Source organism: Melozone crissalis, unplaced genomic scaffold (genome assembly GCF_028551555.1).
Source record: "Melozone crissalis strain CALT ecotype California unplaced genomic scaffold, PUWL_Pcris_2 ptg000222l_1, whole genome shotgun sequence".
NCBI classification, from domain to species: domain Eukaryota; kingdom Metazoa; phylum Chordata; class Aves; order Passeriformes; family Passerellidae; genus Melozone; species Melozone crissalis.
In genome coordinates, this window is record NW_026535985.1 from 321,168 (window position 1) to 335,281 (window position 14,114).

General features: G+C 56.2%; 1 protein-coding gene across 2 annotated transcripts; it reads left to right on the forward strand.

The window, feature by feature from the left end:
- Positions 1-652: 652 nt before the first annotated feature.
- On the forward strand, positions 653-14,086 carry DDX23 (DEAD-box helicase 23). 2 transcript variants are annotated; one of them, XM_054294163.1, is made up of 17 exons: positions 653-712; positions 1,764-1,969; positions 2,977-3,075; positions 3,190-3,286; positions 3,896-3,961; positions 4,440-4,578; positions 4,657-4,790; positions 4,862-4,974; positions 5,056-5,199; positions 6,736-6,961; positions 7,061-7,206; positions 7,876-8,053; positions 10,150-10,392; positions 11,145-11,296; positions 11,381-11,489; positions 12,295-12,469; positions 13,508-14,086. In XM_054294163.1, the coding sequence occupies exons 2-17, from the start codon at positions 1,764-1,766 to the stop codon at positions 13,729-13,731; spliced, it is 2,451 nt and encodes an 816-aa protein (XP_054150138.1). In that variant the 5' UTR covers positions 653-712; the 3' UTR covers positions 13,732-14,086. The 2 variants fall into 2 exon arrangements, with proteins under 2 accessions (XP_054150138.1, XP_054150139.1); XM_054294164.1 differs by having other exon boundaries at positions 4,660-4,790.
- The last annotated feature ends 28 nt before the right edge of the window (positions 14,087-14,114 follow it).

Sequence of the window (14,114 nt, forward strand, 5' to 3'; positions counted from 1 at the left end):
TGTCAGTGTTATTAAAAAAAGCTTATTTATTATCAGAAATATAACACCTACCTATGTGCAGCCCTGCCTGGCCCTGTGCTTTGGGGCGGGATTTTGTGTTTTGGAGGCTTTTGGGATGTTTTGGTGTCACCGCTGATGGTGACATTGATGTGATCGGGGCGTCTTTTGGGGAGGGGGGTGCCAAAAGAGTCCCCCCACTTCTTCTGCCCCCACATTCTGCCTGGGACCCCCTGATCTTGTGAATAGGAGGGTGAGGCTCCTGCAGGGACACTGATCTGGGAGTCCCTGGTGAGTTTGGGGTGCTTGGAGCTGCTGATCTGGAGGGGTCCCCGGGAGATTTGGGGTGTGCAGGGACATGGGGGACACTGACTCGGGAGGGTCTCTCCAGGCTTTGAGGTGCTCTAGGCCGTGGGGACCTCATTTGGGTGAGCAGGAGGTGCCTGCGGGCTGTGGGGGACTCAGGGACACGGGGACACCGTCCCGGGGGACTCTTTGCCGTGGGGAGGGGGGAGTTGCCGCGCGGCGGAAGGATCGCGGGGCGCGGCGGCACTGCGGCCGCGCAGGGGCGCCGGGAGCGCGCGGGGGATGCCGGGAGCTGTAGTCCGATGCCGCGAGGGCTGCCGGGAGCTGTAGTCCCGCGCCGTCCCGGTAAGCCCCGCGGGCCCGGCAGACATGGCGGCGGAGCGGCGGCGCTGAACGCGGGGCTGCGGCGGTGAGCGGGAACCGGCGGCAGCGAGCGGGGGGCACTGCAGGGAGAGAGCGAGGGGCCCGGGGGCTGCAGAGCCGTGGTGCCGCGGCACCGGGCCGAGCCCCGGTACTGGGTACCAGCGGCAGGGCCTGGCGCGCCGTTGCGCCGCGTCCCCCGGGCCTCACAGAGCCTTTCCGGGGTCCCTCAGGGCTCCCTGCATTCACTCCCGGGGGCTCCCTGTGCCCTCTCGGGGTCCCCCTTTCCCTCTTCCTGCTCTCCTCGGGGCCTTCCAGCTCTTCCCGCTCTTTGCTGGGGTCCCTCTGTGCCCTTTCGGGGGTCCCCCAGTTCCCTCCCTCACTCCTGAGGGTTCCCTTGCTCTCTCTCTGGGTTCCCTCTCCTTCCTGAGGGTCCCTTTCCTCTCTTCCCGCTCCTGAGGGTCCCTTTTCTCTCTCCTTCCTCCTGAGGGTCCCTTTGCGCTCTCTCTGGGTTCCCCACTCCCTCCTGAGGGTCCCTTTTCTCTCTTCCCCCTCCTGAGGGTCCCTTTTCTCTCTTCCCCCTCCTGAGGGTCTCTCTGTGCTCTCCCCGGGTCCCCCTCTCCCTCCTGAGGGTCCCTTTTCTCCATTCTCCTGAGAGTCCCTTTTCTCTCTTCCCCCTCCTGAGGGTCCGTTTTCTCTCTTCCCCCTCCTGAGGGTCCGTTTTCTCTCTTCCCCCTCCTGAGGGTCCCTTTTCTCTCTCCTTCCTCCTGAGGGTCCCTTTGCGCTCTCCCCGGGTCCCCCTCTCCCTCCTGTGGGTCCCTTTTCTCTCTCCATCCTCCTGAAGGTCCCTTTTCTCTCTCCATCCTCCTGAAGGTCCCTTTTCCCTCATCCCGGTGTCCCCCAGCTCTCCCTGCTTCTTCTCGGCGTTTTTCCCTCCCCGGCTCCTTTGACATCTCCCCGTTCCCTCCTGGTGCTCTCTCAGCCCTCCCCACTCCTTCTTGGGGTCCCTCTCTTCCCTCACAACCCCTCTCTCTCCCTCTTGCACCCCAATTTCCCTCCCGGTCTCCCCTCTGACCCTCCTGGTGTTTCCCTCCCCACAGATGGCCGGAGAAGTGGCGGACAAGAAGGATCGGGACGCATCCCCGGTGAAGGAGGAGAGGAAACGTTCCCGCTCTCCGGAACGGGACCGGGAACGGGACCGGGAGCGCAAGGGCTCCCCCCCGGCCAAGGAACGGAAGCGCCACCGATCCCGGGAGCGCCGGAGGAGCCGATCCCGATCCCGGTCCCGCTCCAAGTCCACAGAGAGGTGAGGCAGCTGTGATTTGGGAAGAGCTTTGATGGATTTGTCAGTGGGAAATAAAAAGTTGTGAGGGGAGGAGAAGTGCCGTGAAGGTTTTGTATTGATAATTCATAAATATATATCATTATATTAATAAATATAATGATATATATTATAAAATTATTATATTAATAAATATATTACTGTTAATATATTTTTCTTTATGCTCTTTTAAATGTGTATAAAAAATTGTTAACAGTATTTATTTGCTTTAAAGAGGGTATAAAGAAACATTTATTAACAGCATTTATTTATTTTAAAGAGAGTGTAAAGAAAAAATTATTAACAGTATTTATTTATTATAAAGAACAATTTATTAACAGTATTAATTTATTTTAAAGAGGGTATAAAGAGGTTCCCTTTTAAAATTTTGAGCCTGCTCTGCCTTCTTCCTCACCCTGCCCCACAGCAGGAATTGAGTGCCCTGGGGATTGGGCAGCACTGAGCCCACCACACTCACTGCTGCACTGGCCAGGAAATCTCAAAATAACCAAATCTCAAATTTATCCCTGTGGTTTGGAAGAGCTTTGATGGCTTTGTCAGTGGGAAATAAAAAGTTGTGAGAGGAGAAGAAATATTGTAAAGATTTTGTTATGATTCTTAATACTCTTTATTTTAGTTACTAAATTTTTCTTTATACCCTCTTAAAAGGATATAAAGAAAAAATTATTAACAGTGTTTATTTATTTTAAAGAGGGTATAAAGAAAAATTTATTAACTGTATTTATTTGTTTTAAAGAGGATATAAAGAGGCTCCTTTTTAAAATTTTGAGCCTGCTCTGCCTTCTTCCTCACCCTGCCCCACAGCAGGAATTGAGTGCCATTGGGATTGGGCAGCACTGAGCCCACCACAGGAAATCTCAAAACCATCCAAATCTCAAACTGACAAACCAAAACCACTGCAGAGGGTGGGTGAGGGCTGTGGGGCCAGGCTGTGACCCCCCCTGTGGGGCTGTGACCCCCCTGTCCCACAGGGATCGGCGGCACAAGGAGCGGGACCGGGAGCGCAGCAAGAAGGAGCGGGACAGGGACAAGGATGGGCACCGGAGGGACAAGGACCGTAAGCGGTCCAGGTGGGTCCTGTCACTTTTTTGGGGGGTTCCTGCTCTCCCCTAAATCCCCTGGAGGTTTGGGATCCCCCAGGGCTGTGCTTGGTGTCTTATTCCTGGTGCTGTTTCCCTTGGAAGTTTGTCCCCGGGCAGGGGGAAGGACTCCAAGTCTCGGAAGGATCGGGAGGCAAGGAAAGCAGAGGAAGAGGAGGAAAATGCCCTGAAGAAGGAGAAGGTGAGGAGGGGGCGGATGGGGCTTGGATGGAAGGGGCTCCAGATCCTTGGGGAATAGTTCCAGGGGATTCAAGTCCCCAGGAGTGATTCCAAGGGATCCAGGTCGCTGGGGAGTGGTTCCAGGGGACTCAGGACCCCAGGAGTGGTTGCAGGGGGATCCAGGTCCCCAGGAGTGATTCCAAGGGATCCAGGTCCCCAAGAGTGGTTGCAGGGGGATCCAGGTCCCCAGGAGTGATTCCAAGGGGATTCAGGATCCCAGGAGGGGATCCAGGGGGATCCAGGTCCCTGAGGAGGGGATCCAGGGGGATTCAGGTCCCTGGGGAGGGGATCCACGGGATTCAGGTCCCCACGAGTTCCAGGGGGATCTAGATCCCTGGGGTGTGGCTCCAGGTCCCCGGGGAGTGGCTCCAGGGGGGGTCCAGGTACCTGGGGAGTGATTCCAAAGGATTCAGGTTCCCAGGAGTGATTCCAGGGGGATCCAGATCCCCAGGAGTGGCTCCAGAGGGATTCAGGACCCAAGGAGTGGCTCCAAGGGATCTCGGTCCCTGAGGAGTGATTCCAAGGGATTCAGGTCCCCAGGAGTGGTGCTGACATCTGACCTCACTTGCAGGCACAGCCGCTGTCCTTGGAGGAGCTGCTGGCAAAGAAGAAGGCAGAAGAGGAGGCAGAAGCCAAGGTGGGAGAAGGAACAGGAGCCTCTTCCCTCTGCTGGGGGTGTGGATGTTTGTGGGGACCCCAGGAGGGGACAGGGAGGGCTGAGAAACTTGGGGATGCAGAGGGAGCCCAGAAGGAAGCAGGGAGTGCCAGGCGACACCGGGAGGGATCGTGGGATGGAGAAGGGAGGGTTGGGGGACTTAGGGGGCACATGGGGTGCTGTGGAGACAGGGGAGGCCTGGTGGACCCCCAGGAGGGAGCAGAAGGACTTGGGAGGGAAGAGGGAAAGGTGAGGGGCACAGAGGGGAGGGAGGGGACACAGGGAGGGAGCAAAGAGAGCCCTGGCAGGGAGTGGACAAGTCTTAGGGATCCAGAGAGGGACAGGAGGGAAAGGGGAGGCCTGGGGGCCCCAGGAAGGAGCAGAGAAGGCTGAGGGGACCCTCAGCAGCCCAGGGAGTGGCAGGCAGGCCCAGTGTGACATTTCCTCTCTCCCATCCCAGCCCAAGTTCCTGTCCAAGGCAGAGAGGGAGGCTGAGGCCCTGCGGCGGCGGCAGCAGGAGGTGGAGGAGCGGCAGCGGCTGCTGGAGGAGGAGAGGAAGAAGAGGAAACAATTCCAGGAGATGGGCAGGAAGATGCTGGGTAAGGACTCATCCCTGGAGCCCCCCACCCAGCCCTGGGGGTGGGTGCTGGCTCTGAGCCCCTTCCCCTGCTCCCCAGAAGACCCCCAGGAGCGCGAGCGCCGGGAGCGCCGCGAGCGCATGGAGCGGGAAACCAACGGCACCGAGGATGAGGAGGGCAGGCAGAAGATCCGGGAGGAGAAGGACAAGAGCAAAGAGCTCCACGCCATCAAGGTGGGGTTGGGGGATGATCCAGGGGGGCTGGGGGGAAGATGGGGGGTCCCACTGAGTCTGGGGTCCTGCAGGAGCGGTACCTGGGCGGGGTGAAGAAGCGGCGGCGCACGCGGCACCTCAACGACCGCAAGTTCGTGTTCGAGTGGGATGCATCAGAGGACACGTCCATTGACTACAACCCCCTGTGAGTGCTGGGGTGCCCCGAGGGCTGGGGGTGTCTCTGTGGGGTGCAAGGCCTGCTCCTGATGCTCCCACCCTGCTCCAGGTACAAGGAGAGGCACCAGGTGCAGCTGCTGGGCCGTGGCTTCATTGCTGGCATCGACCTGAAGCAGCAGAAACGGGAGCAGTCGCGCTTCTACGGGGACCTGATGGAGAAGAGGAGGACGCTGGAGGAGAAAGAGCAGGAGGAGTGAGGTTTTGGGGAAGCTGGGAGGGTGCTGAGGGGTGTGTGGGGTCATGGCTGGCTTAGCTTGGTTGGGATGTGGAGCTGGGCTGCAGCAGGTCCTGCAGGTAATTGGCAGAAGGGATCTAGAGGCATAGGGTGAGCCTCATTCACTTTCTCCTTCCCCTTCCTCACCTTCCTCACTCCCTTTTGTTATTCCTTTCCTTGCCCTGCCCTCATTCCCTTCCTTCATCCCCCTCCCTCATCTGCCTGTCCCCATCCCCATTTCTCCTGTCACGTTTCCCTCTCCCATTTCCTTTATTCTCCTTTTCCTATCCCACTTTCCCCATTCCCTTTTCCCTCATCTCCCGTTTCCTATCGCTTTCTCCCCATCATGCTTTCCCCGTTCCCTTTTCCCCATTCCCTTTTCCCTATCCCCTTTTCCCCATCTCTTTTCCCCCATTCCCTTTTCCCTTTCCCTATCCCCTTGACCCCATTTCTTTTTCCCCCACTGCCGTTTCCCTCTCCCTTTCCCCTCTCCCTTTCCCCATCCCCCTTTCCCTATCCCCTTTTCCCCATCCCTCATCCCTTTCCCCCATTCCCTTTTCCCTCTCCCCATCCTTCTCCCTTTCTCCATCCCCTTCCTTTTCCCCATTCTCCTTTCCCATTCCCTTTTCCCTCATTCCCCTTTCTGTCTCGCCTTTTCCCATCCCTCATCCCTTTCCTCCATTCCCTTTTCCCTCTCCTTTTCCCCCATTCCCTTTCCCCCATTCCCTTTTCCCCCTCTCCCTTTCCCCCATTCCCTTTTCCCCATCCTTCTCCCTTTCCCTCATCCCTTTCCCCCATTCCCTTTTCCCCCTCTCCCTTTCCCCCATTCCCTTTTCCCTCTCTCTTTCCCCATCCTCCTTTCCCTATCCCTCTCCCTTTTCCCATCCCTTTCCCTCATTCCCTTTTCCCCATACCTTTCCCTCATCCCCTTTTCCCTCTCCCCATCCCTCTCCCTTTCTCCATCCCTTTCCCTATCCCCTCTTCCCCATTCTCCTTTCCCATTCCCTTTTCCCTCATCCCCCTTTCCCTATCCCCTTTTCCCCATCCCTCTCCCTTTTCCTCATCCCTTTCCCTCATTCCCTTTTCCCCATCCCTCATCCTTTTCCCCCTCCCCTTTCCCTCTCCCTTTTCCCATCCCTTTTCCCCCTTCCCTTTTTCCTCTCCCCTTTCCCTATCCTCTTTTCCCCATCCCTCTCCCTTTCCCCATCCCTCTTTCCCTATCCCCTTTTCCCACTCTCCTTCCTCATTCCCTTTTTCCTCATTCCCCTTTCCTTCTCACCTTTTCCCCATCCCTCATCCCTTTCCCCCATTCCCTTTTCCCCATCCCTCTCCCTTTCCCCATCGCCCTTTCCCTATCCCCTTTTCCCCATCCCTCTCCCTTTTCCTCATCCCTTTCCCCCATTCCCTTTTCCCTATCCCTCATCCCTTTCCCCCATTCCCTTTTCCCTTTCCCCTCTCCCTTTCCCCCATTCCCTTTCCCCTCTCCCTCTCCCCACCCCTTCTCTCCCTGGGCAGGGCGCGGCTGCGGAAGCTGCGCAAGAAGGAGGCCAAGCAGCGCTGGGATGACCGGCACTGGTCCCAGAAGAAGCTGGACGAGATGACAGACAGGGACTGGCGCATCTTCCGTGAGGATTACAGCATCACCACCAAGGGGGGCAAGATCCCAAATCCCATCCGCTCCTGGAAGGATTCCTCCCTGCCCCCCCACATCCTGGAGGTCATTGACAAGTGTGGATACAAGGTGAGGGGGAGCTGGGGAGGGAGGGGGGAAAAGGGGTGGTCAGGGATTCAGAGAGGGGGAACAGGGGAAGTTCTGCTCCCAACCTGCTCCCCCCGGCAGGAGCCGACCCCGATCCAGCGCCAGGCCATCCCCATCGGGCTGCAGAACCGCGACATCATCGGCGTGGCCGAGACCGGCAGCGGCAAAACGGCGGCATTCCTGATCCCCCTGCTTGTGTGGATCACCACCCTGCCCAAAATCGACCGGTGGGGACAGGGACACTGCCCCTGGGACACGGGGACACTGCCCCTGGGACACGGGGACACTGCCCGTGGGACAGGGGGAGTGGCAGGGTGGCGCTGCCTGTGGGACAGGAGGAGTGGCAGGGTGACGCTGCCTGTGGGACAGGAGGAGTGGCAGGGTGACACTGCCCGTGGAACATGGGGGAGTGGCAGGGGGACACTGCCTGTGGGACAGGGGAGAGTGGCAGGGGGACACTGCCTGTGGGACAGGGGAGAGTGGCTGGGTGACACTGCCCATTGCATGGTGGGGAGTGGCAGAGTGGCACTGCCCATGGGACAAGGAGAGTGGCAGGGGGACACTGCACAGGGGTCAGGATGGGATGACACTGTGGAGGTGACAGGATGGGGTGACAGAGTGACACTGTCAGGGGATTGAGGCAGGGTTACAGTGTGACATAGTGGAGGGGATGGGGTGACACTGCAGAGGGGTCAGGACAGGGTGGCACTGTGGAAGTGACAGGGTGACACTGCAGAGGGGTCAGGACTGTGGAGGTGACAGGATGGGCTGACAGGGTGACACTGTCAGGGGATTGAGGCAAGGTTACAGGGTGCCATGGTGGAGGACATGAGGTGACACTGGAAGGCACACACGTGGCACTGTGAGTGACACAACCATCTCCTGCCATCCTGCAGCATCGAGGAATCAGACCAGGGACCCTACGCCATCATCCTGGCCCCCACCCGTGAGCTGGCCCAGCAGATTGAGGAGGAAACCATCAAATTTGGGAAACCCCTGGGCATCCGCACCGTGGCCGTGATCGGCGGCATCTCCCGTGAGGACCAGGGCTTCCGGCTCCGCATGGGCTGTGAGGTGAGTGCTCAGGGGTTTCTGGTGTTGAGATGACCCCCAGGTGTTGGAAAATCTCTTTTTCCCAGCCCTGAGAGTGAAGAAGAATCCAGGGTTCCTTGGCTTTCTTTCTCAAGGTTGTTTATTTTTTGTGATCTTTAACATTCTTGTTCCGACCTGCTGAGATCTGTCCAGCACGTTGGTTCGTGGCTGGCTTGGTTTGGAAAGACACGTGGGTGCTAAGGAAGGCAGGAGCCTGCCCTGGAATGGAAAATGTAAACTCCCTCCCCTCTGAATTGTTGTAAATTTGAAATTAAGGACTCTCAGGCAAAAAATATGGGAGCAGGAATAGCAGTTTGTCTTGGTTTGGAAAGACAGGTGTCTGCTAAGGAAGGCAGGAGCCACCTCTGAAATGGAAAATGTAAACCCCCTCCTTCTGAATTACTATAAATTTTAAATTAAGGGGCTCTCAGGCAAAAAATATGGGAGCAGGGAATAACAGTTCTTTAATAGGGAAGAAAATAAAAGGATGAAATAAACAATGCAGTACACTAGAACAACACTGAGAGTCAGAACCCAGCCTGACACCCTGTGGGTCAGGATGTTGGTATCCGTCCAGTTGGAATTGTGGCTCAGCCCTCCTGCAGTGTCAGGGGTGGTTCTGCTGGAGCAGGGATCCTGTAGGAAAGGGTGGAGTCTTCCTCTGAATGGAAGAAGAAGAATGGAGAAGAAGAGGCAGCTGCTGCTCCTCTGGGAAATCCAGTGGAGAAGCAGTGCTGGTATTCCAGAACCTCCAGATTGTATCCAGGTAGAAATGTTTGAAATCCCAGATTGTATCCAGGTAGGAATGTTTGAAATCTCAGATTATATCTAGGTAGGAATGTTTGAAATCTCAGATTCTATCCAGGTAGAAATGTTTGAAATCTCAGACTATATCCAGGTAGGAATGTTTGAAATCTCAGATTGTATCCGGGTAGGAATGTTTGAAATCTCAGATTGTATCCAGGTAGGAATGTTTGAAATCTCAGATTCTATCCAGGCAGGAATGTTTGAAATCTCAGATTATATCCAGGTAGGAATGTTTGAAATCTCAGTTTATATCCAGGTAGGAATGTTTGGCTCCTCCCTCTGGGCTCACATCTCCCAATGGGATGCTGTAGTTCTTATCAGCTATGCACTGACATTCAATAGCTGTTATCAGCAGATGTCCCCTCCTGAGGAAGGAGTGATTGTGGAAGAGATAAGGAAAACTGCCCACTGACAAAAGACAGCTGCCACGCAGATGGTAATAGAACACATCTTGCCTTGCAATCTGGAACAATGGCACACTGAACACCTTGCGGTGGTGTTATCTTTTTATACTAAAACCATTATTTACAGTTATTTTCCAATCCTATCACCTGTGTTAGACAGTTTGTCTCTACTCTAAACCAACCCAAAAGTGCCACCATCACAGCAGAAGATGGAGGCCAAGAAGAAGGAGAAAGACTGGACAAGCCTCCATCTTGCCTTCTGGACCCCCATTCTAAAAACCCCAAAATTCTGCATGTTCAACCTGTGACAAATTCACTACCATTCTATTCAAACTCTTGTAGTTTGTAACTCCTCACACAAAGGAGTGAAATGGGTGCTTGTCTGCCTTTATGATGGGATAATTAATGGAGCTAAAACGACAGGAAAATAATCCTAATCCCATCTCCCACTCCCAGTTTACTTTTCAAAATTGTTTTTTAAAAAAATAAAATCGTTAAAACCAATTTTTTAACCCATGGAAAACGCAGAGTTAACGACACACAGAGGTGTATTTGTGGGTTCATTCCTACTTTATTGTGGGATGTTCCTGCTCCATGGGATCACGTTCCTGCCCCACTGGGGTTGTCAAAGACACATAGAGGTGTCTTTATGGGGTTATTCCTATTTCATTGAGGGATGTTCCTTCTCCATGAGATCACGTTCCTTGTCAAAGACACGCAGAGGTGTCTGATTCTGAGCCAAGGTCTTCTTAGACCTGGAAGCTCTCTGCTTCTAGGGCAATCAGAGGAACTTTCTGACAAGTTGGGGTGTCTCAAGGGGGTCTTCTCAGCCTTGAGCTGCTCCCACCAACCCTCCTGTCCCCTCAGATTGTCATTGCCACCCCGGGCCGGCTCATTGACGTGCTGGAGAACCGGTACCTGGTGCTGAGCCGCTGCACCTACGTGGTGCTGGACGAGGCCGACCGCATGATCGACATGGGCTTCGAGCCTGACGTGCAGAAGATCCTGGAGCACATGCCTGTCACCAACCAGAAACCCGACACCGACGAGGCTGAGGACCCTGAGAAGATGTTGGCCAACTTTGAGTCCGGGAAGCACAAGTACAGACAGGTGGGTGTGGGTAAAGGGGGTCTAGGAGGGTTCCTGTGGGGTGGGGAGGGAGAATTTGGGGTTTTGGGGAAGGGGTTGAGGGGATGGGAGTCACGTTTCTGCTCTGTGGAGGAACGTTCTTGCCTCACATAGGATGTTCCTGCCCTATGAGGGGTCATTCCTGCCCCACAAGGGGACCTTTTTCCTGTGGGGACAGTTCTGCTCCATAAGGGACAATCCTGCCCCACTGGGATCATTCCTGCTCCGTGGGTGATGTTCCTGCTCCGTGGGTGATGTTCCTGCTCCGTGGGAGGACATTCCTGCCCCTCTGGAGTCATTCCTGCTTCATTGAGGGATGTTCCTGCCCCATGGGGGATGTTCCTGCTCCATGTGGGGCACATTCCTGTCCCATCAGAGGCGTTCCCACCTCACTGCAGGATCTTCCTGCTCCATGGGATCACATTCCTGCCCCTCTGGGGTCATTCCTCTTCACTGGGTGATGTTCCTGCTCCATGGGTGATGTTCCTGCCCCACTGGGGTTGTTCCTGCTTCATTGGGGGATGTTCCTGCCCCTTGGGTGATGCTCTTGCTCCATGGGGGAGGACATTCCTACCCCATCAGAGGCATTCCTACCTCACTGGGGATATTCCTGCTCCTTGGGTGATGTTCGTGCTCCATGTGGGGGAGGACATTCCTGCCCCACCAGGATCATTCCTTCCTCACTGGGGGCACACTGCCACCTGACAGGCTGTCCCTGTGCCCTTGCCTTGCAGACTGTCATGTTCACAGCCACCATGCCCCCGGCCGTGGAGCGCCTGGCCCGCAGTTACCTGCGGCGCCCGGCCGTGGTTTACATCGGCTCCGCTGGCAAACCCCACGAGAGGGTGGAGCAGAAGGTGTTCCTCATGTCTGAATCTGAGAAAAGGTGAGGAGCACGGATTTAGGGGTGGCCTGAGCCTTCAGCATCTCTTTGCCCAACTGTCTCCTCCTCCTCTTTGTGCTCTTACAGGAAGAAGCTGTTGGCCATCCTGGAGCAAGGCTTCGACCCGCCCATCATCATCTTCGTCAACCAGAAGAAGGGCTGTGATGTGCTGGCCAAGTCCCTGGAGAAGATGGGGGTGAGGCTGGGCTGGGAAGGGGTCACCCTGAGCCCTGTCACCCTCATCCCCATGTGGGGATGTGTGGAATTTTTCATCACTCGGGGTCACCAAACGTGGTGGTGTTCAGAGGGGTCTCAGGATGAGGGAAGAGACGAGGATCTGACTTCATGTTTCAGAAGGCTTGATTTATTATTTTATCATATATATTATATTAAAACTATACTAAAAGAATAGAAGAAAAGATTTAATCAGAAGGCTGGCTAAGAATAGAATAGCAAAGAATGATAACAAAGGTTTGTGTCTCAGACAGAGAGTCCAAGCCAGCTGACTGTGATTGGCCATTAATTAGAAACAACTAACATGGGCTAATCAAAGATCCACCTGTTGCATTCCACAGCAGCAGATAATCATTGTTTACATTTTGTTCCTGAGGCCTTTCAGCTTCTCAGGAGGAAAAATCCTAAGGAAAGGATTTTTCATAAAAGATATCTGTGCCAGGGGCCCACCCTGAGCCCTGTCCCCCTCATCCCCACGTGGGGATGTGTGGAATTTTTCATCACTTGGGGTCACCAAATGTGGTGGTGTTTGGAGGGGTCTGAACAGCAGCAGATAATCATTGACTGTGATTGGCCATTAATTAGAAACAACTAACATGGGCCAATCACAGATGCACCTGTTGCATTCCACAGCAGCAGATAATCAATGTTTACATTTTGTTCCTGAGGCCTCTCAGCCTCTCAGGAGGAAAAATCCTAAGCAAAGGATTTTTATCAAATACATCTGTGCCAGGGCTGTGCCCCCATTCACCCCCCTGTTCCCACAGTACAATGCCTGCACCCTGCACGGTGGCAAGGGCCAGGAGCAGAGAGAATTCGCCCTCTCCAACCTCAAGGCTGGAGCCAAGGACATCCTGGTGGCCACGGACGTGGCCGGACGTGGCATCGACATCCACGATGTCTCCATGGTGGTCAACTACGACATGGCCAAGAACATCGAGGGTGAGGCTTGGGGGGCACTCAGGGGGGCACTGGGGGGGCTGTGCCCACGCTGGGGGGCTTGGTCCTGGTGTTCCCTGCCCTGGAGGGGCTTTGGGGGGTTGCTCAGCCCTGGTGCTGCCACACTGAAGAGGCTGGTGCTGGGTGTGCAGGGGGTGCCTGGCCCTGGTACTGCCCTCACTAAGGGGGGTGCAGAGGTGCCCAGGCCTGGTTCTTGGGATGGAGGGGGTGCCCAGGCCTGGTTCTGGGGTTGCAGAAGTGCCCAGCCCCAGTGCTGAGGGTGTAGGGGATGCCCAGCCCCAATGCTGAGGTTATGGGGGGTGCCCAGCCCCAGTGCTGAGGGTGTAGGGGATGCCCACTCCTGGTGCTGAGGGTGTGGGGGGTGCCCAGCCCCAATGCTGAGGGTGTGGGGGGTGCCCAGCCCCGGTGCTGAGGGTGTGGGGGGTGCCCAGCCCCAGTGCTGAGGGTGTGGGGGGTGCCCAGCCCCGGTTCTTGGGTTGCAGAGGTGCCCAGCCCTGGTTCTTGTGATGGAGGGAGTGCCCAGCCCTGGTGCTGAGGGTGTGGAGGGTGCCCAGCCCCAGTGCTGAGGGTGTAGGGGATGCCCACTTCTGGTGCTGAGGGTGTGGGGGGTGCCCAGCCCCGGTTCTTGGGTTGCAGAGGTGCCCAGCCCTGGTTCTTTTGATGGAGGGAGTGCCCAGCCCCAGTGCTGAGGTTATGGGGGGTGCCCAGCCCTGTTTTTTGGGATGGAGGAAGTGCCCAGCCCTGGTACTGGGAATCCAGGGGCTGTCTGGTCCTGGTACTGGGGGCACTGTAGGTGCCCAGCCTGGGTACTGGTGGTGTGGGTGGTACTTGACCTTGGTTCTGGCACTTGTGGGGTGCCCAACCCGAGTGCTGCCACACTGAGGGGTCTGTGGGGTGCCCAGCCCTGGCACTGAGAGTGCAGGGGATGCTGCAGGGAGTGCCCAGCCCTGGCACTGGGAGTGCAGGGAGTGCCCAGCCCTGGCACTGCCCACACTTAACCCTTCATTTCCCATCTCCCAGATTACATCCACCGCATCGGGCGGACGGGCCGAGCGGGGAAGAGCGGCGTGGCCATCACCTTCCTCACCAAGGAGGACTCCACGGTGTTCTACGACCTCAAACAGGCCATCCTGGAGAGCCCCGTGTCCTCGTGCCCACCAGAGCTGGCAAACCACCCCGATGCCCAGCACAAGCCTGGCACCATCCTCACCAAGAAGCGGCGGGAGGAGACCATCTTCGCCTGAGGGTCCCCTTTGTCACCCCTCTGGGGACAGCAGGACCAGCAGGGCTGCCAGGAGTGCTCTGGCCGTTGTTTTTCCCAGCTCCTTGTGCAACCCCAGGACTGCCCACAAGCAGAGATTGGGGTTGGGATTATCCCAAATTGTCCCCCCTGTTCTCCCAGTCCCCTTCCCAGTTTCCCCAGGGATCGGAGGAGCTGCTGGAGGCTGTTTGGGGGCGGGTCCCTCCCTGCTGCCAGGGTGGGGCTGGGGTTTTATGGCTGTCCTGTGAGCTGTCTGCACCTCATCCTTTGGGCTTTTGGGGTTTATTTTTTTTGTAGCTGAAGCTCCAGGCTGCAGGAATAAACCGGCAGCGGCGTTACCGGTGTCACCTCCTCATCCTCTCCCAT